Source organism: Monodon monoceros, unplaced genomic scaffold (assembly GCF_005190385.1).
Source record: "Monodon monoceros isolate NGI ecotype Baffin Bay Population unplaced genomic scaffold, NGI_Narwhal_1 Super_Scaffold_18, whole genome shotgun sequence".
In the NCBI taxonomy this organism is placed as follows: Eukaryota; Metazoa; Chordata; class Mammalia; order Artiodactyla; family Monodontidae; genus Monodon; species Monodon monoceros.
The window spans coordinates 52,743,874-52,767,939 of NW_021703774.1; the positions used below are offsets into that span (position 1 = coordinate 52,743,874).

At 45.7% G+C, this 24,066-nt stretch overlaps 1 protein-coding gene across 1 annotated transcript in view; it reads left to right on the top strand.

Annotated features, from left to right (window-relative positions):
- Nucleotides 1–24,066, top strand: part of TNR (tenascin R) — an 83,260-nt gene that overhangs the window by 34,254 nt on the left and 24,940 nt on the right. Inside the window, exons 8-16 of the mRNA XM_029229271.1 lie at nucleotides 5,757–5,846; nucleotides 6,944–7,207; nucleotides 7,819–8,088; nucleotides 9,278–9,397; nucleotides 10,311–10,457; nucleotides 13,016–13,135; nucleotides 15,178–15,321; nucleotides 15,992–16,122; nucleotides 17,022–17,154. Of these exons, the coding sequence (XP_029085104.1) occupies nucleotides 5,757–5,846; nucleotides 6,944–7,207; nucleotides 7,819–8,088; nucleotides 9,278–9,397; nucleotides 10,311–10,457; nucleotides 13,016–13,135; nucleotides 15,178–15,321; nucleotides 15,992–16,122; nucleotides 17,022–17,154 (1,419 nt within the window). The remainder of the gene's footprint in view (nucleotides 1–5,756; nucleotides 5,847–6,943; nucleotides 7,208–7,818; nucleotides 8,089–9,277; nucleotides 9,398–10,310; nucleotides 10,458–13,015; nucleotides 13,136–15,177; nucleotides 15,322–15,991; nucleotides 16,123–17,021; nucleotides 17,155–24,066) is intronic.

Here is a 24,066-nt window from a genome sequence, read left to right on the forward strand (position 1 = left end):
GTTTTCATGAGTTCTTTTACCAGATATACCTTTGCATATGTTATTCCCTCAGCCTGCCCTTTCCCCAACCAAATGTCCCCTGATCCTTCAAAATCCAGCTCAGATATTCTCTCATAGAAGTCTTCCCAACACTACCGTTGCCCCCGCCATGCTGCTTCTATGCATCATATTTTTTTTTCACTATACGACATACTGAATTAAAATATTAAAAAAATCAAATCCCTTGACCCAAAGACCTAAGAGTCTACTGAGGAGGCCAGCAAGAAAGCTAACAATAACAACATAATAGCATGATTGTGATAAAAACTAAGAGACTGACTGCAAGCTCCTTGGGGACAGGGTCATCAGTTTCCCCTCCCTTTGAAGGCAGATGTCCTTCAAATGCACTGGAGCAGCGATCCCCAACCTTTTTGGCACCAGGGACCAGTTTCGTGGAAGGCAATTTTTCCAAGGATGATGGGTGGGGGGGATGGTGCAGGCGGTAATGCGAGCGATGGGGAGTGATGGTGAGCCGCAGATGACGCCTCGCTGGCTCGCCCGCCGCTCACCTCCTGCTGTGCGGCCCGGTTCCTAACAGGCCGCAGACCAGTAGGGGTCTGCAGCCCAGGGGTTGGGGACCCCTGCACTAGAGACAACCAAATCCCCAACCCCAGTTTGCTAGACTTGAACTTCACAGATATTCTGGAGATGAGTCCAGGGATTCAGAGACGGGAAGGGTCCATCTTTCTGCATGGCCATCTGAACCTAATCAAGCCTGCAGACCCCAGGTGTATTGTTTATGTTTCTGCTGGCAAGACACAGCAATCTCAGTTTCCTGGGCCTCCTTCTCCCACTGTTTTCCTGCTAGCAGCAGGAAGCATGAAGAATAGGTTTCCTAACAGAGGGAAGTGACTCATCCTATCTTTATCACCCACCCACAGTCCTTGCAGTGCAGGTGAGAATCTGCTAGTTCCTCTTGCTCTCTAGCTCTAATTAATCTCTTCCTGCTCACTATGTCCCATCCTACCGATCAGAAAATTCCACACCTCCGTCGTCCCTCAACCTTTCCTAATCTTGGCTAGCTTTCAAGGTTCAAGTCCCTTCTCTAGAAAGCCTTCTCTGGGTACTCCAGCCCATGCTGATCTCATCCCCACTCTGAAATGGTTTTCTTAGTTAGCAGCCCATGGTGTAGTGCAAAATCACCTTCAAATTCCAATGTGCTTACTCCACTCCCCTCTCCTAGCCTGTAAGACTCTTAGGGACAGGGACCATGCTATGATGTGTCAGAAAGAACAATGAACCTGGGTTCTAAACCCAGTTTTATTGTATATTATCTTTGTGACCTTGTTCAAGAAATGGACTTCTCTGATCCTCTGTTTACCCATGAGTAGGGCCCTCCTGGCAGAGCTGCAGGGGAAAACGAGGTAACAGGTATGAATCGCTAAGAAACTAAAGTTAATAATAGACCTCCTGGCCACCAGACACTTAAAATTCTCTTTTGATTTTTATCCCTCCTTTCTTCCCTCTCTTTTTTCTTCATTATTCTTCTAGATTACTGCATGCAGCTCATTGCTTGGCATATTATGGGTACTCAGTAAGTAATTAATTTCCTTCTTCAGTACAGATTTCTTTTTATCTCATTAAGGACAAGGGTGATTCCATTCAGCTCACCCTGGTATCCCCAGTATACAACGTGTGCCTGGCACAAAGGACATCCTCAGTAATGTCTGTTGAGTGAATGAACTGTGTGCTTTGGGAATTCAAAGAAGAATGGATATGCAGTGAAAGAGTTGAGAAAAGCATCACCCTCTAAGCTGAACAAAGGAAGTTCTATAAGGGATGCAGAGCGGTGGTTTCCTCTGAGATGAATTTTCTGAGCTATTGTTAAGAAAGGGAACAGAGCCATTCATAGGCTACTTGCAGGAGCTGGATGGAAAGATAAAGTGAGCATTGGTAGAGAGCAAGGGGTCTTTAAAAAGTGAGAAATCCCTAGGAGTCCTCCAAGTGCTGATATATAAGTGTACTGGGTATGCCTCAGATACGCATTTTCTTTTCCAGCAGAGGTGTATTTTACCTGCTGGCAAAGAGCAACAATTCACGTGTAGCACAGGAAGAAAGCTGCTGAAAATCAAAGGAAGCGGTAGGCAGGAACCTATAAGCAAGTCTCACTTCCACATCACCTAGACAGAAAGCCTGGGAAGAGAGTACTTTAAATTCTGCTCTGCACTTTTCTGGGAGAAGATGATTCCATTGTAAATTATTGAACATTTCATTTAAGCTTCATAAATAAGAAAGTCGGATGAAAACGTTACATGGTAGATCCGTTTGGCAACATGTAATTTCTGTCTTCCTCCCTCGATCTGTCACCCTTCATCTACGTCGGAAAATTTCTACTTCATCATAGGCAACTGAAGGTCTCAATCAGTTGTCTGAGAAAAGCAGTTTATGTCCCAAAGGTAATCTAATTTCTCCAACCAAGGATGTACCTGGGACTCGCTGAACATACTGACAGATATAAATGTGTACTTTGAATGGATGTGGGGTGTTGCAATCACCCAACTCATTCTAGTGATAGGTACTCGGCCCAGCCAGGCGCCAGCTCCTCACTGACACGGGGACTCCCTAAATCATTGGTTTCATCAGAGCCAACAGGCTAAGCTTCAGCAAGCTGACAAGAGGTGTGCCGAGGACCAACCTGTACCTTCCTGGGGCTCACCAAAAAACAACTCGAAATCCTGGAATAGTTCTCTGAGCAAGGTAATAATACTATGAGCTACTATCACAGTGGGCCAGGCACCGTTCTTCACACACATTGGTTCACTTAATCCTCACGATGACCCTCTGAGATAGATACTAATATTCTTCCCATTCTACAGAAACTGAAGCTCAAAGATGTGAAGTAATCAGTTACACGTGTAGAAAGCGGCAGAGCCTGAATATTAATGTAAGTACGGCAGACCTCAAAGTCAAAGTGGACCTCCACCAGTATTGACACTTTAGAGAAAGAAAGAACTAAAGGTTAGGAAATGAATGGGGCTGGTTTGAGAAGGGAAAAAGAGGGCTGATTCTAACACATTCTGTCCAGAGAGCCTGGTCAGTAAGGCCTGGGAGGTTCTGCCGTACTGGAGCACGAGGGATTCACCGCACAGGCTGTACTGAAAGCCACAATGAGGAGGGAGTGCAGAACCCTCTGGTTCCCAGGCAGCATTCACCTTCCTTAATCCAAGTGGCTGTTAAGGAAAAGTTGCTCAATGCATTTCCTGTCAAAATCATTCCTATTACCTCAGGGCTCCTGGGGAAGTCACAGCTGCTCCGGGGAGGGGATGAAATGAAGGGAAGGATAAGGCATTCAGTCCTAAAAGCCCTGAACCCTGAGGCCAGAAGCCTGGGGATCATCTCCAGCTGGTCACAGACTTACTCTTTGCCATAGTTTCTTTTTATAAAGAAATAACTACTGATTTGAATAGTGTCCCCCCCACACCTCCAACCCCCTCCCCCCAAAAATATCCATTTCCACCTGAAACCTGTGAATGTGACCTTATTCGGAAAGAGGATCTTTACAGATGAAATCAAGTTAAGATGAGGGTGGGCCCTAAATACAATGTGACCAGTGTCTTCAAAAGATTAGGAGAAGACACAGACACACAGGGAGAAGGCCATGTGTTATGGACTAAATGTTTGTGTCCCTCCCCGCAAATTCGTATATTGTAATCCTCATTCCCAACGTGAAATGGGGGCCTATGCGAGGTGACTAGGTCATGAGGGTGCAGCCCTCATAAATGGGACTAGTGACCTTGTAAGAGAGACCTCAGAGAGTTTTCTTGCTCTTTCGCTGTATGAGAACACAGTGAGAAGATGGTCTATGAACCAGGAAGCTGAGGCTCAAAAGACATCAAATCTGCTGGTGCCTTGATCTTGAACTTCTCAGCCTCCAGAACTGTGGGAAACAAATATGTATTGTTTAAGTTGCCTGGCCTATAGCAGCCCAAACAGACCAAGACACCACGTACCAACAGAGGAGAGGCAGAGCCTGGAGTGACGCAGCTATAAGCCAAGAAATACCAAGGATTGCCAGCAACTACCAGTAGCTAGGAAGAGGCAAGGAAAGATTCCCCCCATAAAGTATTTGGAAGGAGCACGGGCTTACCAACACCTTGATTTTGGCCCTCTAGACACCAGAACTGCAAGAGAATACATTTCTGTTGTTTTTAAGCTACCCAGCTTGTCGTCCTTTGTCATGGCAGCCACAGGAAATTAATGCAGGTGGTGAAAGGGATCCCCAACCCACTTTCCTCACAAGGTTGTGAGGAAAACAACAGTCAAAATACAGTCAGGTATTTTGAAAAGAACAAATGTTATATAAATGCAGAACAGCTCTGTCGAGCCCACAAAGGGCCCCAAAGAGAGCCTCCCAGAGGGACTCAGGCAGACAATGAGGGGCCCTACAGGTGATAATCTGATCTTGTTGCATATTCCTGCAGCTCCAGTCCTAATAAATGAGGGTGAGTTTGATGCGGGTTTGGTACTAGAATAAAGGCCCCCAACGATGCCCACATTCTACTCCCTGGAACGTGTGACTATGTCATCTTACATGGCAAAAAGGAAAGTACAGATGTAATTAGATTAAGGATCTTAAGATGGGGAGAAAAGCCTGTCCTATCCAGGTGGGGCCAATGTAATCACCAGGGTCCTTATAAGACGGAGGAGAAGATGGGACCACGGAAGCAGAGCTCAGAGAGAAAAACAGATTTGAAAATGTTACACCACTGACTTTGAAGATGGGTTATGGGGACACAAGCCAAGGGATGCAGGCAACCTCTAGAAGCTACAAAAGGCAAAGAAAAATTCTTTCCTAGAGCCTCCAGAAGGAACACAGCCCTGCTGAACCATTTCAGACTTCAGACCTCCTGAACTATAAAATAATAGATGTGTGTTGTTTTGAGCCACTGGGTTGTGGTAATTTGTTGCAACAGAAATAGGAAATTAATATACCAGTCAAACGAGTTAATCTGAAAATGAATGTGGGAGAGGGTAGGGAGACATCCCAAATAATTCTAGGTCCTTTATACTGAACCCTAAAGAATTTCCCCCTGTAGTTGGGCAGTTTTTTTCATTTTCTCCAGCTTCCTCAGGTCCCCCAGAAGTCATCCTAACATTGAATCCACAGCTTTGAGTGCCCTTGGTAGGGAGCCCACAGCAACAGGGCTTCTGCATGCCCCTACATTAAAGGCCTGACAGCCCTGTGCTCAGCGAGACAGTCCATCCACAGTTGCTCCCCAGAAAGGATGAAAACGTCCCCACATGGCCTCAGTCCCTGTCTATAAAAGGTACAGCTTGGTCTTCATCCACAATGTTCAAGAAATGCTTTAAAGGCTTATGTCCACACAGTCCTTCTCGATTACGCACTCCCCTGATTCACAATGTAAGCAAGAAATCCCTTCACCAGTTGTAGCCAACCTGAGACTCTAAGTACCTCAGGGAGACCTTCCACGGCAGAGCACGGTTCTGAAGGTCACTGACAAGGGCAGCCTCACTGCCCTCCCGAGGAGACCAGCAGCAAGAAGGAAGCTCTGCACTGATCAGTTCGTCCTGTTGACTTGGTATGGATTTCCTAAGTGGTGAAATTGGGATTTCCTAATAGGTAAAAATAGGAGTGGATTCGGGAAGGATTAAACACAAGATGTGAACAAGAACCTAAGGTCATTTGCTTCCCTCCATCCAGCCTTCCCCATCCCTGACACACACGGAATAATGTCTGTTTCTACATCTACCAACAGATCTGGTGCCTGGCACTGAGTATGGAATTGGAATATCCGCCATCATGAACTCACAGCAAAGCGTACCAGCCACCATGAATGCCAGGACTGGTGAGTAGGAAGATTGCTGTGGAAGGAGACCGGGACAGTCTGCAAGCCTGAGGGGCCATGGAAGCTTAGCCCAGCAAGGACTGGTCAGAAGGCAATGCCTCCTAGTGAACAGGTCCCTGGGTGATGATTATCCGTCAAAGAACACCATCTACCGGCAGCTTTTTGATTCCCTGTGCCTACTCTCTGACATCTGACATGCAGGATGGACTCCCACCCTCTCCCCACAGATCTGCACGGGGTCCCCCACAGTCTGAAGGGCTGCCCACAGCTGTGGAGAACGGAGGTGGAAAACCCCAAATAAGTGGGAGTTGTAGCAAGTCATATTCCCTTCTAGATCACCCCACAGCAGGCAGAATGTGGGACTCCTCACCGTGTAGGACAGAAGCCCTCAGAAAAGCCACAGGCTGAAGGTCTAGACATGGAAACAACCCATTCAATCTAAGGGCAATGGAGAAGTCCACTGAGACCCTTGCTATTCTGGATCCAGCAGTTTTGCTTCCAAATCCCGGGCAAATTCCAAAGTCACTTTAGTAACGTAAGTACAAGCAGCCTGGGCTGGGCTGGGGATTTTGAACCAATCCCTGTCCCAAGGTTGTCCAGCATAGACCGCCTCTCTAGAGAACCACATGGACATGGGTCCCCAGGAGTCCTCAGACCTTGTTGCCTGCACAACCATGGCCAGGTCAGTCAAAATGGCACCAGGAACAGAGGTAGCTACGGTTGCCAGGAATGGCATATCCCTACTTGACGGTGGTACCTGTTTTGCCCTGGTTGGTTTACTGAGAAAGGCTGGGAGAAAATGATTACAGAGAGCTTACAAATCAGCAGCCAGCTCTGTCCCAGAGGTGGGTGTATTCCAGTGGTGTTAGAGTTACTAATGCCTTTCTGCAGATTATTCATCTATATGCCAAGCCCCCGGCCATCTTTCAAAGGAAAGGTGCTTAACGAAGTGTGAGATAAGTGTCAGCAGTGACAAGCCAATTTTCATGGTCAGCAGACCCGCTGATAGCTTAGAAATCCACAGGGGGTCCAATTCCAATAAATACTGGCCCTCGTGTGGAACTTACGTAAAATAGGCCCCTTATGTTGATCCACAGAACTTGACAGTCCTCGAGACCTCATGGTGACAGCCTCCTCAGAAACCTCCATCTCCCTCATCTGGACCAAGGCCAGCGGCCCCATTGACCACTACCGAATCACATTCACCCCATCCTCTGGGATCGCCTCCGAAGTCACTGTGCCCAAGGACAGGACCTCGTACACACTGACAGATCTAGAGCCCGGGGCAGAGTACATCATTTCAATCACAGCTGAGAGGGGTCGGCAGCAGAGCTTGGAGTCCACGGTGGATGCCTTCACAGGTACCAGGACAGCAGAAATCTCGGCTGGGTTCAGGGATCAACGGATCTTAGTATGAGAAGGTCATCTAGGCAACCCACTCTTCCAATGCCCCATATCCTTTAGAGAAAGGAAGAATGTAGGTAGAGAAAGAAGAGATAGAGGAGAAACTAATAAATACCTCAAGAGAGAATGGTTGGAGGTGAAGGGGGTGATGAACAAGGCTACCTGTGTGCCTGAAATTTTGTATCTGGTTTCCTATAGGCTGCACACAGTGGTTGATTCTGTTCATAGTTCCTTGCCTGCACAAAATCAGTGGGCATTCTGAGGTTCCATGGGATCCTGTTAAATTCCTTCCAGGATAGAGGTTTTAAATCCTAGATCAGTACTATGAATAACTCAGAGGTAATGCTGGTTTTATACTGCTGAGGGCATTCATTTTTCAGTGTATGGCTTGGAGAAAGGAGAGTAGACAGGACAGGAGAGTGAGAATGTGGAAGCTCTGGGTCAACAGGTGAAGGCATAGTCCTTATGTGCGAGGAAAGGAGATCTCTTCAGTCAGATGCCTCTTCTATCCCAGTGGCCCCACCACCTCATGTGGATTTCAGAACCATCCATGTCCTCTGCTTTGCAGGCTTCCGCCCCATCTCCCATTTGCACTTTTCTCACGTGACCTCCTCCAGTGTGAACATCACCTGGAGTGACCCATCCCCTCCAGCAGACAGACTCATTCTGAACTACAGCCCCCGGGATGAAGAGGAAGAGACGATGGAGGTCTCTCTGGATGCCACGAAGAGGCATGCTGTCCTGATGGGCCTACAGCCAGCCACCGAGTACATTGTGAACTTGGTGGCAGTCCATGGCACAGTGACCTCTGAGCCCATCATGGGCTCCATCACCACAGGTGAGGCTGGAGGAGTTGACAGCAGGTGGTGAGGGGGTTCCCACAGTAGCCTTCAACAAGTCAATGAAATTTACAAGGAGAAACACCCAAGGAGTAAGGGACCACCTCATTTATCAAGAGAGCGTCTATGAGTTGTTCTGAAACAGCCACCTCTTCCAGGGCCGCACAAAATGTATAAGATGGGAAACTTCCATTTAGAAGGTAGGATGGACTCAATGTCTTGAGGAGGCCAGGCCTTTAATGCATTGGTCCAGATGTCTTCCCACTACCAACTTAGGAGAAAGCCCTGGAGAGAGCTAGTCTCCAAGAGGAAACCCTTCTACAGTGAGGAGACATCTGTTCCTATTCTGGAGTGCCATCTCTTGACTGCCCAGTAAGTTCACTGATGTGAATGATGCTTCCTCAGGATCATATGCGACTAGCATGCAACCATACAGGGACCTGGTACTCTGAGAATGGGGTGATCTGCATGTTGTTTGGAAAACACAGGTACTCTCAGCTGAATTGGATCACTTGTTTCTCATCCTTCTCATCTATAATCACAAATATGAGTGTGCATGTGGGTGAGGACATGTGTATTTGGGTGGTTTCTTACATACTTACAAGAATTCATAAACTGAACAAGGGGATTAAACACTCAGCTGGTTTTGACCCTGCAATCTTCCAGTAGTCAAAAAAACAAAGTATACAGTATAAATAAAATACAGTTTAGGGAAGTGGGTTTGTTCTGGACTTGTGCTCTGAAATCCCTCTACAGTCAAGAGCAATTTTTCCAAATTGAACAAAAGGCGGCTGCTTAAAGAGAGATAGAGAGAGAGTTGGGTTTGTCCAAGAGAAGCTGCCCCAGAGAGAATGACCATTACTCCCAGTTCAAAATAAAACATACAAACTTAAAGGAAATTTCCCAGTTGGCCTACATATAGGTAACAGTTGCTGCACAGGCACAGACCTTGACAGCTTGATGTCATGTTGTTAAAATATTCTCCAGGAGCATGACACTGGCCACTCCTATGAGGTTTCAAGAGAGACTTCAGCCTGATCATGGTTTTAAGGTTGCCCTAGTATAAAGTAAGGTCTTGTCTGCCTCTGGGACACCAATAGCTCTTGGTCCACATAAAACCAAAAATAGGAATTTGTTTTTCACACTGTGCTTCCTGTCTTTTTCCCATAACCACCCGGGGCCTTGTAGGAATTGATCCCCCCAAAGACATCACAATCAGCAATGTGACCAAGGACTCAGTTATGGTCTCCTGGAGCCCTCCTGTTGCGTCTTTTGATTACTACCGAGTATCATATCGGCCAACACAAGGTAATAAAGTTTCTTGGTTTCTCAAAGATGAATGGGATTTGGAGCTGGATGAAGACTGTTATGGGAGAACTAGCGTATCCCAGGGGATATCACCCTCCTGCCTGCAATTTCCTTCCTCTCTGCAGCATGCTGCATCAGAATGAGAGTGGGTTGATGAGGAGCAGCCAAGGAATCCAGAACTCACCAACTCCTCCCACAAAAGTCTTGATTACATTCACTCAAAAAGCAGGCCCTTCACCAGTAGAGTGAACCATGGTAATCGGTCGTCATTATCCAGACAGTGTAGCAAGAAACAAAGAACTCTAAACGAGTCTACCAAGAGCCAGGGTCACATGCACTTTTCTGAGAGAATTAAAGTCCAAGGCTAAACACCCCAGGGGATGCCTAAAGACACCACAGAGCCAGATGGAGCCTTGGAGGGAACCACAGTGACGGTGGTCCTATTACGGCCACTCCAGCCAAGTTAGGAGTCAGAAGAAGTTGGCCCAGACCTCACCTGCATCCTAACAGTTCTTGCTGGTGCATGTGGAATTGTTAATGAAGTAGAGGGTACAATCACTTCCAGTGAGGGGGTGGGATAATTTTCCAGACTACCCTGTCTCTGGGCTGCATGGACCACTCTTTTCTGCCATTCCCTCTATACTGCTTTAAGACTAGTTTGTTAGAAAACCACCTAATAAATAGGTTTTTTTTTCCTTTGCTCCTGGGATCCTATATAACGAGGGGGTGGGATCAGCATGCAAGGTCTCTTCAAGTTCCAACATTCCCAGCCTCCCCATCCCCCAACTGGGTGCTGAGCCTTGCACCCGTATTGGCTTCATGAAAGAAAGAGTGCCACCAGGAGCTCCTGTATTATGAGCTGCGTATATACGGGATCCACTGAACTTGACCTGTGGCTTCTGTTCTTCCTTAGTGGGACGGCTGGACAGCTCGGTGGTGCCCAACACAGTGACAGAATTCACCATCAGCAAGCTGTACCCAGCTACCGAATATGAAATCAGCCTCAACAGCGTGCGGGGCAGGGAGGAGAGTGAGCGGATCTGCACTCTTGTGCACACAGGTGGGCATGTCTCCCTATGGTCGGCCAAGTCGGGACCCTGGCTGAGGACCTGCGACCAACAAAAGAGGGAAAGAGTGAAGTTATCCCGGCTAATGCAGAGGACACTGATCCTGGGATCCCAGTCTCCTCTCCTGGGTGCTCCTCTGACTCATTGTTATGTAAAACAATTTGCAGTGTTCTCCCCTTTGACCTCCTCTGTAACACCAGCAGTTTAGAGAGACACCTTCTAAGAGTCTTACTGGTTTAGGTCAGACATTTTCATGGAACTTCCAGTATGAAAAGGAACCTTCCAAAGACTCATGACAGAATGAATTCCACAACAGACATCTGATTCATCCCGTCTAATTGTTAAAAAGACTCAGACAAGGAAACTTTACCTTAGAGAAAAAAACAAAAGGGGGCTGTTATTCCAGTAATGACCCTTGGGGTCATGAAACTCCTCATCCTATGTGACCAGAAACCACCAAGTAGCTGCATTTGTTCTTGCTTTATGCTCCAGGGAGGAGGAAGGAGGCGCTTTTCTGTAGAAAAATCATGGGCCAGAGGACAGGGCTCTGGCAGCAGCTCCCCTGCTCTCCTTCTCTGACCCCTCAGCCAGCCCATCATGCAAAACTAGGAAAGATTTGCTGTGGAAGACACAAGAGGGAACAGCCAAAGTTTCCTGTTGCAACCCCAGACCTAACTCTCCATGAGGCTATTGTTCCTGTAGCACACAGGAAAACATGCAGCTTGCCTCATGAGGAGAACGCCTGGATTTCCTGAGGCTGCTTACTTACCTCAGAGAATCGTATTTTCTGAACGAGGGCAACTTGGAATTCCTCACTGCTTCTGTAGATACACTCACTAGCCCAGAAAGAACATCCCTGTGGCCATGGCCAAAGAAACATTCCTTCAGAAACTCAAAAAATTATTCATCTAAAGATACCACAGGACGTTCTAATCTTCCCTAATCTCCTTCCATGGCTATGACTACAGATAACGCAGCCATGTTTTTGGTTTAATCTTACCCTTTCTATCAAGTTATCTATGACCATTAAAGTATCTACTGATATTGACCTGAAGTGATGTCCATTGAATAAAACAAGCCCCTGCCCACCCCCCATACTTTCCTCAAAGTCTTAGAAATCATGTTAAAGAAATTAGGGTTTTTCTCAGTGAGGACAATAAAATGGACTTCAAGAGCCTCCTACCCCGGAAGTAAAGGAGAACAACAATTCAGGTCAAAAACTCATTCCTTGGGTTCTTGGTCATAAGCAAGTCTCTCTAACGCAGGTATTCAGTAGTGCACCAACCCAAACTGTCCTCCTTCAAGTTTAGGCAGAGCTATTTTGGCAACTCCCAATAACCAGATTACTCACGGAAATGTTTTATTTTGTTGTTTTAATATGATGTCTATGATTTTATAACTTTTGGCAATGAGTACTCCTTGGAGTCTCATGGTCAATCTCAGAGAGGTCAAGCTAATTGTAGTCTCATAAGACGTTTCTTCTTTGTTTCTTTTCAATAAGGTTGCATTCGAAGACCTTGTTCAAGGCACAGATTATGGATACAATTCAGATGTTAAAATTGTAAACACACTTTATGGTTGTTTCTTTGAAATAAAAGACATAGACAAGCGATAAGAACCTTCAGTCACAGAACAGGACCAGATCAACAGCATATCTTGGTCCCCAAAAGTAAATTCCATGACACGTAGGGTGAGCTGATGCCTAAACTACTGTAATAAACTGCATTTCTAGGATAAATCCCAACTTTATGGAAAGGAGGCACAGTAAGGAAACAAACGCATGGAGCATAGGCAAGTGAGAATAAGAACATGGTGCTATGATGAGCAACCTCTGTTCCTCAACAGGCACTCCTGGCTTTAAGCCTGGACGAAGTCCCTTGACTCTCTATGCCACAAAAAGGATCCCCAGGACTCAGTACAGAGTCAGCCTCGTAAGTAGCAAAGCAAGAATTCAGCAATCGGATCTGACTTTAAAGGCAACCTGAGTCCCATTCTTCATTCCACAAGTATTTACTGAGTAACTTCTAAGTTCCAGGTGCTGGGGTTACTCCCTGACTTCATGGAACTCCCACCATACTTCCTGACGTTCATCAACAGAGACTGTTCCACAAGGCACGCCCCTTGTATTTATCAAAGAACAAAGAGCCTGGGAAGCATATTAGCTCATTAACTAGAAATATAATAGTTTCTACAGCATGTTCTTAGTTCCTCCATCTAGGTTTAAATATCTAAAACACAACATCCATACCTTGGACACCCCCGTAACACCTGACAGCCCTCTGCACATAAGAAGTTAATGAATGAATTAAAAAGGAAGATCTGAGGGCAATTAGGGGAGCACGGGGTGCTTGAGAGGAAGGAGGAATGGGAGAAGGGGAAGGGGCTGATGGAATCAGAAGGGGAGAAAGGAAAGAGGTCCTCACTCACTTCATTATTTTGTATAGTGCAGCAGCAGACATGCATCCTGGGTGAAACTATAGGAGACGGTTCTCTGCTCTTCCATCCTGCAGTTCCTCTTACCTTTACCTGATATTTTCCTGTACTGTTTCAGCCATGGACAATCCTGTGGATCTGACTGCTACCAACATCACTCCAACAGAAGCTCTGCTGCAGTGGAAGGCACCAGTGAGTGAAGTGGAGAACTACGTCATTGTTCTCACACACTTTGCAGGTGGGTGTCTGCGGTTCTATGCATCAGGGGGGAACGGCGGGGATTGGGGCTGAAGGATAGTGTGAAAGTAAAAAAAAACCAAAACATTTTATCCATCTGAGAGAAAACTGGGAATTTTCCTGCTTTAATTTCACCATAAAGCCCTCAAGATAGCCCCCAAACTCTGTGAACTGTATCAACTATGAGAATTGAGAAAGCTGAATCTAAAAGGTATAAGAAGGGTATGTAACCAACAGGAAAACAAAAACAGAAACAGCACTTGGAAGACAAAACTCAGAACTTGCCCCAAAATGCTGCAGGCAAGAAAGCTGACTTTTCTAGATATTTACAGAGCGAACAAAACACTAAAGGACCATCCGTGGTAACAGGTGACAAAGGATTCAGAACTACAAAGCTCTTCTGTTGCTTTGATCTTCTCTACTCATATCCATCCCAAAAGGTTGAGCCCACATGAAATCTTGAGTTGCAACGTCTTCTTCACCTTACTTGTTCACCTTAACGCTATTTGAAGTTGAACAGAGAAGCCCAAAGCAAAACAGTGTTGAGTAATTCAAGTTCCTAAGCCAAGGAAAATTATTTCCCTGCCTAAATTATACATGTGCTCACAGAATATTGTGGGTTATAGGCAGGAATCCAGAGAACAAAGATACCAGAAGAGAGAAGGCAGGCAGATGTCTTAATTTTCAAAAATGACAGATTAAGTCAATTCTGTAAGCTGAAAAGTAAACTGATTGTCAAAGCTTGGGAAAGTAAAAACCAAAACAGACTATTAAATAAGCTGGAAGGGAATCAGTGCTTACTACATACCAGCACAGGTTCACTAAGTATGAGTTTCACCAAAACCACTTTATGTCCTTTTTTTTTAATTGGCAAGTCTGAGAGCACATTAGTATCTCAGCAAGGCATTACAAAGACCCACTTACCACTTAGATGGAAAAATACATGGTGGACCACATTTGGAGTTACATAGCTGATTGAATGATTGACCCTCCTCAGAGAATGAATATCATTACTATGGATACATCCTAACCTCCCTGTGTGCATGCAAAAGCCACTTCAACCCCTACCACTCCTCCTTGCACATTATGACCCTGCATTTCTTAATTCTCACCTGCCTTCTCAAACCACCGTGCACATGCTCTTTCCTCTACCAGGAAACGCTCTCCCTACTTATCTGCCTAGTAAACCCATCCTTTAAGCCTTAGTTTCAACACTATCTCCATTATTCCCCTAAGGCAGTCAGATGCACCTGCTCACAGATACGAAGCACAGAGCTCCATCATAGCCATTAATTTCCATTCATTCAACAACTACTTTTGCTGCCCTCCCATGTGCCATGCACTCTCTAAGGCTATAATGATTCAGAGACCAAACATGAGTTCTTGTCTTTGCAGAACTCACTTCTGGTGATGATGCAGGCAAGTAAAGAGTTACAACCCAACGTGGGCAGTGCCATGATTTGGGCAAGCATGACACACCAGTGTGCCACCTCTGATGGGCCACTGTGATTTGGGGTGAAGGTGTTGAGGGGAAGAAAGAAGGCAGATCTTAGATAAAGTTAAAGACAAAGAGAATAGGAGAAGAAGGGGCGTTCCAAGGAAAACAGTACCCTGAGAGAGTGGGGAGTTTGAAGAACTGCTGTAGTGATGCTGACTGTTGGCAGCATATGCAAAGGAAGATACTAAAGAGATAGAGCCATTATGTGAGCTCTTCCAAAAGGCAAAACTGTGATCAATAGAAGCCAAATTCACGTGTATTTTAATAAACTGAAACAGTGGCCCAAAACTCAGTCAACAAGGCAAAATGCAGTAGAAATGAATGCAAAGCTCTTCCCATGGGTGCAAAAAATCAACTAAAACCAACTACACAAGGTAAGGCTGGGGAGTGGGTTATAAACAAGATCTTTGATGAATAATAATCTCAGCATGTGATAACAATATCCCATGATAACATATCCCATTATGAAATGCCTTTGGATTTGATAGGTCTTTCCTAAGTTGAAGAGCCTTATTCATTCCTTATCCATAACCATCTGATTTCAGTTGCTGGAGAGACCATCCTGGTTGATGGAGACCGTGAGGAATTCCAGCTTGTTGACCTGCTTCCTAGGACCCACTATACCGTCACTCTGTATGCCACCAGTGGGCCTCTCACCAGTGGCACGATCAGCACCAACTTCTCTACCCGTGAGTACATGGTCAGCTTCATATCTAGTATCCTGAGAGGCTTTTATTGATCCTGAAAATGATCAGTTTCCATGTGTTCAACTAGATTATAGTCTATAGGTTTTGGACATTGCAGCTGTGAGCTATCCTTATTTTAGTTAACTGCCGCCCAAATGCCAGTGAAAGTGAGTTGCAGCTCTCTTCCTGGGTCTGGCTGACAGCAGTACAACCAGGCCAACAGAGGCCAGTACTGAGAATGCATCTGGCCCGGAAAAATCTGATAGATATTAAAGAGCTTAATATTGGGGAGGGAGTTGCTGGGTATGGTCATGGCCAGGAGAACAGCAGACAAAGGTATAGATGTGGGAATGCTATATGTTCAAGAGTGAGCTCACACACATGCAGGTTTAACAAGGTCATGATTTCAGACCTAGAGGGTCAGATCGGAAGATATCACATCTAGGCCCGGAGGGTCAGGTGAGGGAAGGGGGAATAGCTGCAGGAATGATCATGACATGACGATTACCTTCTGGCCCAGCAGTGCCCTTTAGGCTCCTGTCCAAGCTAGAACTGGGGTTAGCATGTGAGCAGCCCAGAGACCACATAGATAGACAGACTGATCTACATGCCTGGAATCAAAGAGGAAGGAGATGGAGGGGCAGGCACTACTGGCGTTTTCTCCTCTCTTCAGTCCTGGATGCTCCTGCCAATCTGACAGCAAGTGAAGTCACCAGACAAAGTGCCCTGATCTCCTGGCAGCCTCCCAGAGCAGAGACTGAGAATTACATCTTGACCTACAAATCCACCGATGGAAGCCGCAAGGTGAGATTTTTCTGGAAAGGGGAAAGACCGTTGCTGTCCAGCAATCCACAAGGGAACAAGCTAGGTTTGCCACTATGGATACCTAGCGTGCTGTTGAGGAAAGAGCCTTCATCTGCAAGCCAACGATTTGGGTGCTAGTCTTGCCTCCACTACTACTCTCCATACAAGTTGAGGCAAAGCACTCAACCTCTCTGAGCCTCAGTTTCTTCTCTAGGTAATGGGGGCATCTACCCTGCAAGTTCACTTAGGTGTGGTGATGTGACCAATATGATGACGCACCAGCTTCCAAGGCAATATAAGTACACAGTAGTGGAACGGTTTTTCACTAACAGGGCCAAGCAAACATGAGCTGGATACCAAACTGGACAGTCTCATATGCCTCTAGATAAGCATTATAAAGGCTACATCTATATAGCCCGCAATAGAGATGACAAATTTCGGTTTTAGGTGACCAGTTGAAACAGTTCACCTAGAGCACGGGTTGTCAAATTTTTGTTAACAGTGGAATCCTTTTTAAAAGTGAAATCATATTCAGAAGCCAAATACAGAGAATAGATTTAAGTAGAGCTAGTCTGTTGGATGTGGAAGAGGGAAGCCTAGGTTCCTGCATCTCAGGGCTCCAGGAGGCCCTGTGCAATCCGAAAACCACTGGATTCAATAATGCCGGGCCTAAGTTTCTCCCAATGTGCATCCGTGAGATAGGAGCTGGCCTCAGTCTCACATAGGAGCTGTTTTCCCTGCTTATTGGAATGGTTTCCTTCTTACATAATGTGGGATGGAGAGGATAAAAATAGCCACTGCAATACCGACCTTGGGGTCTGAACTTCCCTTCCCCACTGCCCTCCATGGTGACGCCTCTGCTCACCCCCTTCCACCTCCCTCCTCCGCCTATCCCGCAGGAGCTGATTGTGGATGCAGAGGACACGTGGATCCGACTGGAGGGCCTGTCTGAGAGCACAGACTACACGGTGCTCCTGCAGGCGGCCCAGGACACCGAGCGGAGCAGCATCACCTCCACCGCCTTCACCACAGGTGAGAGATTTCCTGCTGCCCTGATGCCTTCTCCTCCCCTGGGTGGCGTCTGGCTCCTCGCCTGCCTCTGCTGAGACTTGGCCAGGGAGGAGCCCATCAGAGAAACTCAACTGCCTCTTCCTGCAAAGGAAAATAATTATTCCCTCCACTCCTGCCTTCCAAGGCCCTGCCAGGAACCTCTCACTACCAAGGCAACCACAGGAGCCAGCAGTGCAAAGTCCTGGTCCACCTGCACCAACTAAATGCACCAAGTAAGAGAGCAGGCTCCTGTTGAGATTTTCTGCAAGGGTCTTTCCAGCACAGTTTTTCCTCCCCTCCTTCCTTCCTCTGCTGCCTGTAATCAGATTCACCTAGTAAAAGTCCCAGGAGTAAAGCCCCAATATTAAAACTGTGGTTCTTCTCCACACACAAAGCAATTTTGCATTTCTATGGTCTCAACTCATCCTTATAACAACTGGTGAGAAGGGCCTTATTATCCCCATTTCATCTCAGATGATGAAACTCAGGTGCATGGAGATCAAATAACTTACATGGTAGTAAGTGGCTGGGTCAGAACTTGAACCAAGGTCTTCTCCTTCTAAGTCCAGCATTCTTCCTGCTTTCCCTCATTTAAGTATCAGCAGAAGATACTGGAAATGCCCTTAAGGGATAAGGGTGTCCTAATGTGTATAACAGGAAATAAACTAACACCTGACCTTTGAGAGCTATCTGACAGGCACTGCTGTTCTAACTGCGTTATGTGTACTATTTAATTCTCATGACAGCCTGTGAGGTATGTTCTAGTATCCTTATTTACAGATGAGGAAACTGGGCCACAGAGAGGTGAGGTAACTCACCTAAGATCCCATAGCTCTCAAGTAGGAGACGTGGGATTGACCCCCAGTTGTTCTGCCTCTGGGGTCTGTGCTGTTAACAACCCTTTCTAGCACTTCCCACGGTACCTCTCTACAGTCTGTAATGTGGGACTGCCCAGTCCAGACCTTGAATTCTCTCCCCCTCCCATGTTCGGAGGGGGTTGGCTCTACACAGTGTGGGGCAGGTGTAGGCATGTTCCTTATCCCTAGACACACTTCTGCCTGCCGTCTTAGAGCACCAGGGTGATTGGATTGCTGTCCACACCCCAGAGCCCATCCTCCCATCACCAGAGAGAAGTGACAGAAATTCCCCCATCCCTACCCAGGTGCCTCCCCGACTAGACTTGTTCTGAATAACAAAGCAGGACACTGGATCAAATACATTAAAACATCGCTAGTGATTCTTTAGGGTAGTGAGATTATGAATGAGTCCCCTTTTTCTTTCTGTTTTATACTTTTCAATATCTTGCAAAGTGTCGACAATGAGCACATTAATCAGAAAAATAATTTTTAATAAAAAAATAAAAATAAACCTTGCTCACACAACCAAGAAATGAATCCAAGATGGGTCCTTGACAAGTGGAATTTGGAGGACACTTGATCTCTTTTATGGGCTGAAGTCGGTTACGCTCACACTCCATGACCTTTCTAGGGGTATCTTATCTCAGAACCAAGGCATCACCCTCTTCTTGGTCAAGCCTTTCCCTGCACATTCACAGGTTAATTAAAGGGTCCTCTAGGCTTTCCTTTCCTAAGCCACCACTCTAAGACCCATGGATTGGAGCTTTTTCACTGAATTAAAATTTTCCTTCCCCTAAAACAAATACAGATGACAGAAACATAAACAGAGCCCCTGATCTGCATATTTATTAGGTCTAAACTAATCATTTCATTCCAAAAATGCATGGGTTTCAAGGCTTGCTCAGTGTAGTATGAGCTTTCAATTCCCATCCTGGTAACGGCACAGCTAGTGGTTGTGAGCAGGACGGCAATATGCCTGAGGTTTCTGCAGTATCTTGCAGCTGTGCCTTGCTCCAGGTCTGCCTGGGCTGTAAAATATGCCAGCTTCTGTGCCCACCGCTGGCCTCTCTTAGACGAAGCTGCCTCCAGCGGGTGTGCAATAGTTAGAATCCCGAATCCAGCTGGGGGCCCAGCAAGATCCAATAAACAGAGAGTTGACAATTCGTGGAAATCTGGGGAAGAGCCCAGGGGAGTGGCTTTGTTCGGAGGACAGCACAGGGGGACCATCAGGATGTATTTAGGTATTTCTTCGTTTGTTTGTATGAGACTTCAACTGACACTGGGCGACTGCAGCATGACCAATACCCCTCGGAAAGGAGAACACTGAAGAGCCCACTTGCCTGTACCATCAATGTAAGTTACTGCCTGAGTTGCTCCAAGCAGTTTGGGGAATCAGAGAAGGACTTGCTACTACAACTACAGTGGTGCATGGCAAAGACGGGTCCATGTTTAGAAGTTTTCACAGAGTTTTACTGGAAAGCTCAAATTTAAATCTCAATCACTGACGCACACCAAACCCTGCTGGCTTTGTCTTGGAGATTTACCAGAACCCCCTGAACTGACCAGTTACAGAATGAAAAGTTCAGGGACAGAAGTAATGCATGTGACATCACCTTGCACAAAGCCTGGCACATAGCAGACATAATAAACGGTGGTTGAGTAGAATAGTTAAATCCCAGCTGCAGAGCACAGAAGAGGGGTTTCTGGTTAAAGAAAGCTCTAGGAGGAGAGGGTTCTCAGTATCCTTCAAAGGGAAGACACAGGCAAAAAGGTACTGCCCGCAGGGTATGATGCCCAGCGTCCCTCTGATTGCAGGCTCTTTCTGCCACCCCACATGCAAATTTCCCCGAATAAATTACACAAAGCCTACAGAGTCATCTGCGTGTCAATATTAATGAGTCCTCATTGCCTGTGCCACGCCCTCCCCCTTTTCTACCCCCATCCTCCAATTGCCCCACCAAAAAAGCAAATTTTATTAAAGAAGAAGAGAGTACAAGGGTACCAGCTTCCTAAGTATGGGGGTGCAGATGTCCTCAAGAAGAGGATTGGGGTTTACTTGATAGGTGGCATGAACTAGACTCCTTTACAAGGAGTCTGGGAAAAGAGAGGCCTCCGGCACCTGGGCGCCCAGGTGTTTCTCATCCCAGAACTCCCCTGTCTGCCCATATATCTCCTGAGATGCCCTGAGAGTGGGCTTCCTCTGGGAAGAGAGGTTGGGGCAGCAGCGCCTCAGGTCTGATTCTGCTCTTCTCTGAGCACCCCCAACACTCAGCACATCCCAAACCATCCTCTTCCTGCCCCTCCATCAGGACCAGCACTTATTCCCTTCACACCTCTGAAGCCACATAGTGTACCCTGCAAGCTCCATCTGCAGGATCCTGTCACTTGCTTAAAAGAGAGAGAGAGAGAGAGAGGAAAAGAGAAAGAAACAAAAACAAAGAGCAGAGTATCTTCCCGTACTCGAAAGATTGGAGGCCTGCTGGCCTGAACCCCATGAATCACTCCTGCTGGGCAAGAGGGCTGAGGAACACCAGAGCATCCTATGTTATGGCAAACCAGGGCTGATGGATTTAGAGGCTAATTTCATTCTAATAACTGGCATCCTTTCTGACTTCACTGACAGTACCTGAGCTTTCCACTTATCAGCATCCTATTCTTAGGACAGGCTGATCTCAGCTGATCTTTCTAAGCATTTTTTATGTTGTGTCTTAGGGAACAAAAGAGCTTAAAGCTGGACCCCAAAGTGGCCTCCATCCATTGACAAGCCCTCATCTTGTCCTGGGTGGGCCAAGTAAAGAGACTCATTTCAAGTAGATGCCTACTTAAGGGTCTAGAAAAAAGTTGAGATGTTACAAAAAATAAAATAAAAATAAAAGAGAGAGAGACAAAAGGGAAGAACTGGCTCCCACAAAACCTCAAAAAACTCCTTTGATCAAGATGTCTCCCCTTGTTGCATTCCTGCCATATAACATAAGCCCATTTCATTTTTTCCATCATGTTAATAGCTTCCTGTCCTCTTGTCTCTGGTGTTTGCACAAGACTCTGGGGGGAATTAAATACAAGCAGTATGGAAGAGAAAAAAAATATGGACACATTATTTATAATTTACTGTCGCCTGAAATTTCATTCAAGGTCTGCTTGTCTTTTAGAAACATGAATATAAATGAGGAAACAAATATTCCCCACAGAGCAACAGGGACTTTGCGAAATGATCTTCTGAGAAGCCAATTTCATTGTCTATTTTAATACTATAAGAAGCAAACAAGGCACTCGCTAAAGCTTGTCCTCCGAGACAGTGAACACAATAAAACTGGTTGTCTTGACCTTGAGGTCAAGCGAAGACAATCATTTTCGGAAGCCCCCAGAGATGGGTAATGAGAAGTTTTCTTTATTGCCTGTGCTTCCGTCCCTGCTCTTCCAAAGCCAGGCTGAGCTGCTCTCTGGGGCTTTTAAGGAAAACTCCGGGAGTGTACTCTAACACAAGCTTCAGTTTTTGAGGTTGTGAAAATTAAGGAAAATGGGCAAACCCTAGGTTCTGGAACAATAGGTGGTGGACCATGCAAGTCCACATAGTTATCAATGGGCAAGGAAAGCCTGATGACCACTGTTCATTGCAATCTACTCCTATATACGCCACACTTCCCCGCACCAGAGTAGGGAACTGAAGGGGCTTCTCTCCGCTCCACTACTTAGAACCAGCTCTGAGCAGAGCTGAGTAAACAGCTCTGAGTAAACTTCACTGAGACAAGCAAACCCCTAAAAGGAGAGGCCCACCTTCTCCTTTGTCCATCAGGGTTTCTGTGCTAGATAAGTATTAGCTATTATTATTTGAACTTTTGAAGTCTTTCTTAAAAAAATCTTTCCCTTGCCTGTAGGACACAAACATATTTTTCTATATATCCTTCTATTAACTTACTGGATTTATTTGTATATCTAGTCTATTTTGTACACAGTATTAAGTAGGGATACGGCGAGCCAATTTCCCCAGCATCTTCTACTGAACAGTCCATCTATTCTCCACTGATTTGTGGTGCTGTATTGTATATTAAATTCCCATATATACATGGCTCTGTCTCTGAACTCTGAACTCCTATTCTATTCCATGCTCTATTTATCTGTTCTTTTGCCAACACTACGTTGTGCTTTTTTTAATCTCTCCCAACGTTTAATGCTTTTGACATCATATTCTACATCTTTTTGTTTTGTGTATCCCTTAACTACTTATTGTGAATATAGGTGATTTTACTACTTTTGTCTTTTAAACTTCCTACTAGCTTTATAAGTGGTTGATCTACTACCTTTACTGTATGTTCGCCTTTACCAGTAAGATTTTTCCTTTTGTAATTTTCATGTTTCTAATAATGGTCTTTTCCTTTCCACTTAAAGAAGTCTCTTAACATGTCCTGTAATGCCAGTTTAGTGGTGCTGAACTCTTTTAGCTTTTGTTTGTCCATAAAATTCTTTATCTCGCCTTCAAATCAGTAAGATAGGCCTGCTGGGTAGACTATGGTTGTAGGTTCTTCCCTTTTATCACTTTGAATATATCATGCTACACCCTCTGGCTTGAAAAGCTTCTACTGAAAAGTCAGCTGAAAGTCTCATGGGAGTCCCCTTGTATGAAACTAGTTTCTTTTCACTTGCTGCTTTTAAAATTCTTTCTCTTTAATTTTTGCCATTTTAATTATAAAGTGTCTTGATGTGGACCTTTGGGCTCATCTTGTCTGGGACCCTGTCCTTCCTGAACTTGGATGTCTCTTTCCTTTCCCAGGTTAGGAAAGTTTTAAGCTATTATTTCTTCAAATAAGTTCTTTGCCCCCTTTTCTCTCTTTTCTCCTTCTGGGGCCCCAATAACGTGAATGTTAGTACACTTAATGTCATTCCAGAGGTCTCTTAAACTATCCTCATTTTCTTAAATTATTTTTCTTTTTTCTGTTCAGCTTGGGTAATTTCCACTACTCTGTCTTCCAGTTCTCTGATCTTTTCCTCTGTATCATCTAATCCACTGCTGATTTCTTTTAGTGTTTGTTTGTTTTTTTAAATTTAGTTATTGTATTCTTTAGTTCTGTTTGGGCCTTCTTTATATTTTCTAACTCTTTGTCAAACTCCTCACTGTATTTATTCATTCTCCTGAGTTCATCAACCATCTTTATGATTGTTACCTTGAACTCTACTGGGTAGATTGCTTATCTCCACTTTGTTTAGTTCTTTTGAGGTTTTGTCTTGTTCTTTCATTGGAACATACTCCTATGTCTTCTAATTTTACCTCATTCTCTATTTTCATTTCTACGTATTAAGTAGGTCAGTTATGTTTCCCATCTCGGACTGGTAGCCTTATGTAGGAGACGTCCTATGGGGCCCAGCAGCACACTGCTCTCTGGTCACCAGAGCTATAAACTCTAGAAGTTCCCCCTACGTGGGCTGTGTGGGCCCTTCTGTTGTGGCAGGGCTGACTATTGTGGGTATGCTCGTAGGTGGGACTGGCCTCTGGCCTGGTTGGCTGCCTGGCCCTGACCCATGTGGCGGTTGCTGGCCCATGGTGGACAGGGCCAGGTTCTGGCGAGGCTAGCTGTGTAGTCCAGGGGATCCGAGGCTAGTGCCAGACCACTGGTGGGCGGGTAAGCCCCTGGTGCTAATAGGCTAGAAGGAGGATTCCAAAATGGCACTTGCCAGCATCAGTGTCCTTGTTGTAGGACAAGCTTCCCAAAATGCCTGCCACCAACATCTATGTCCCCAGGGGGCATCCCAGTTGCCTCCTGCCTCTTTGGGAGGCTCTCCAAGATAAGCAAGTGGGTCTGATCCAGGCTTCGTTCAAATTCCTGCCTCTGCACTGGGACTCACTTGCCACTATCTCCCCCCATCGCAGACCCTGGCCTCAACTAGGGTGGTCAGGAAAGGCCTCTCTTTGAGCTGAGACATTTCAGCCAGGAGTTGCAAGATGAGAGTGAATTACACAAGAAAAGCATTCCAAGCCTAGAGAAGAGTAATTACTACAACTCTAGGGAGGAATAACTTTGCCATGTTCAACAGATTAAAAGAA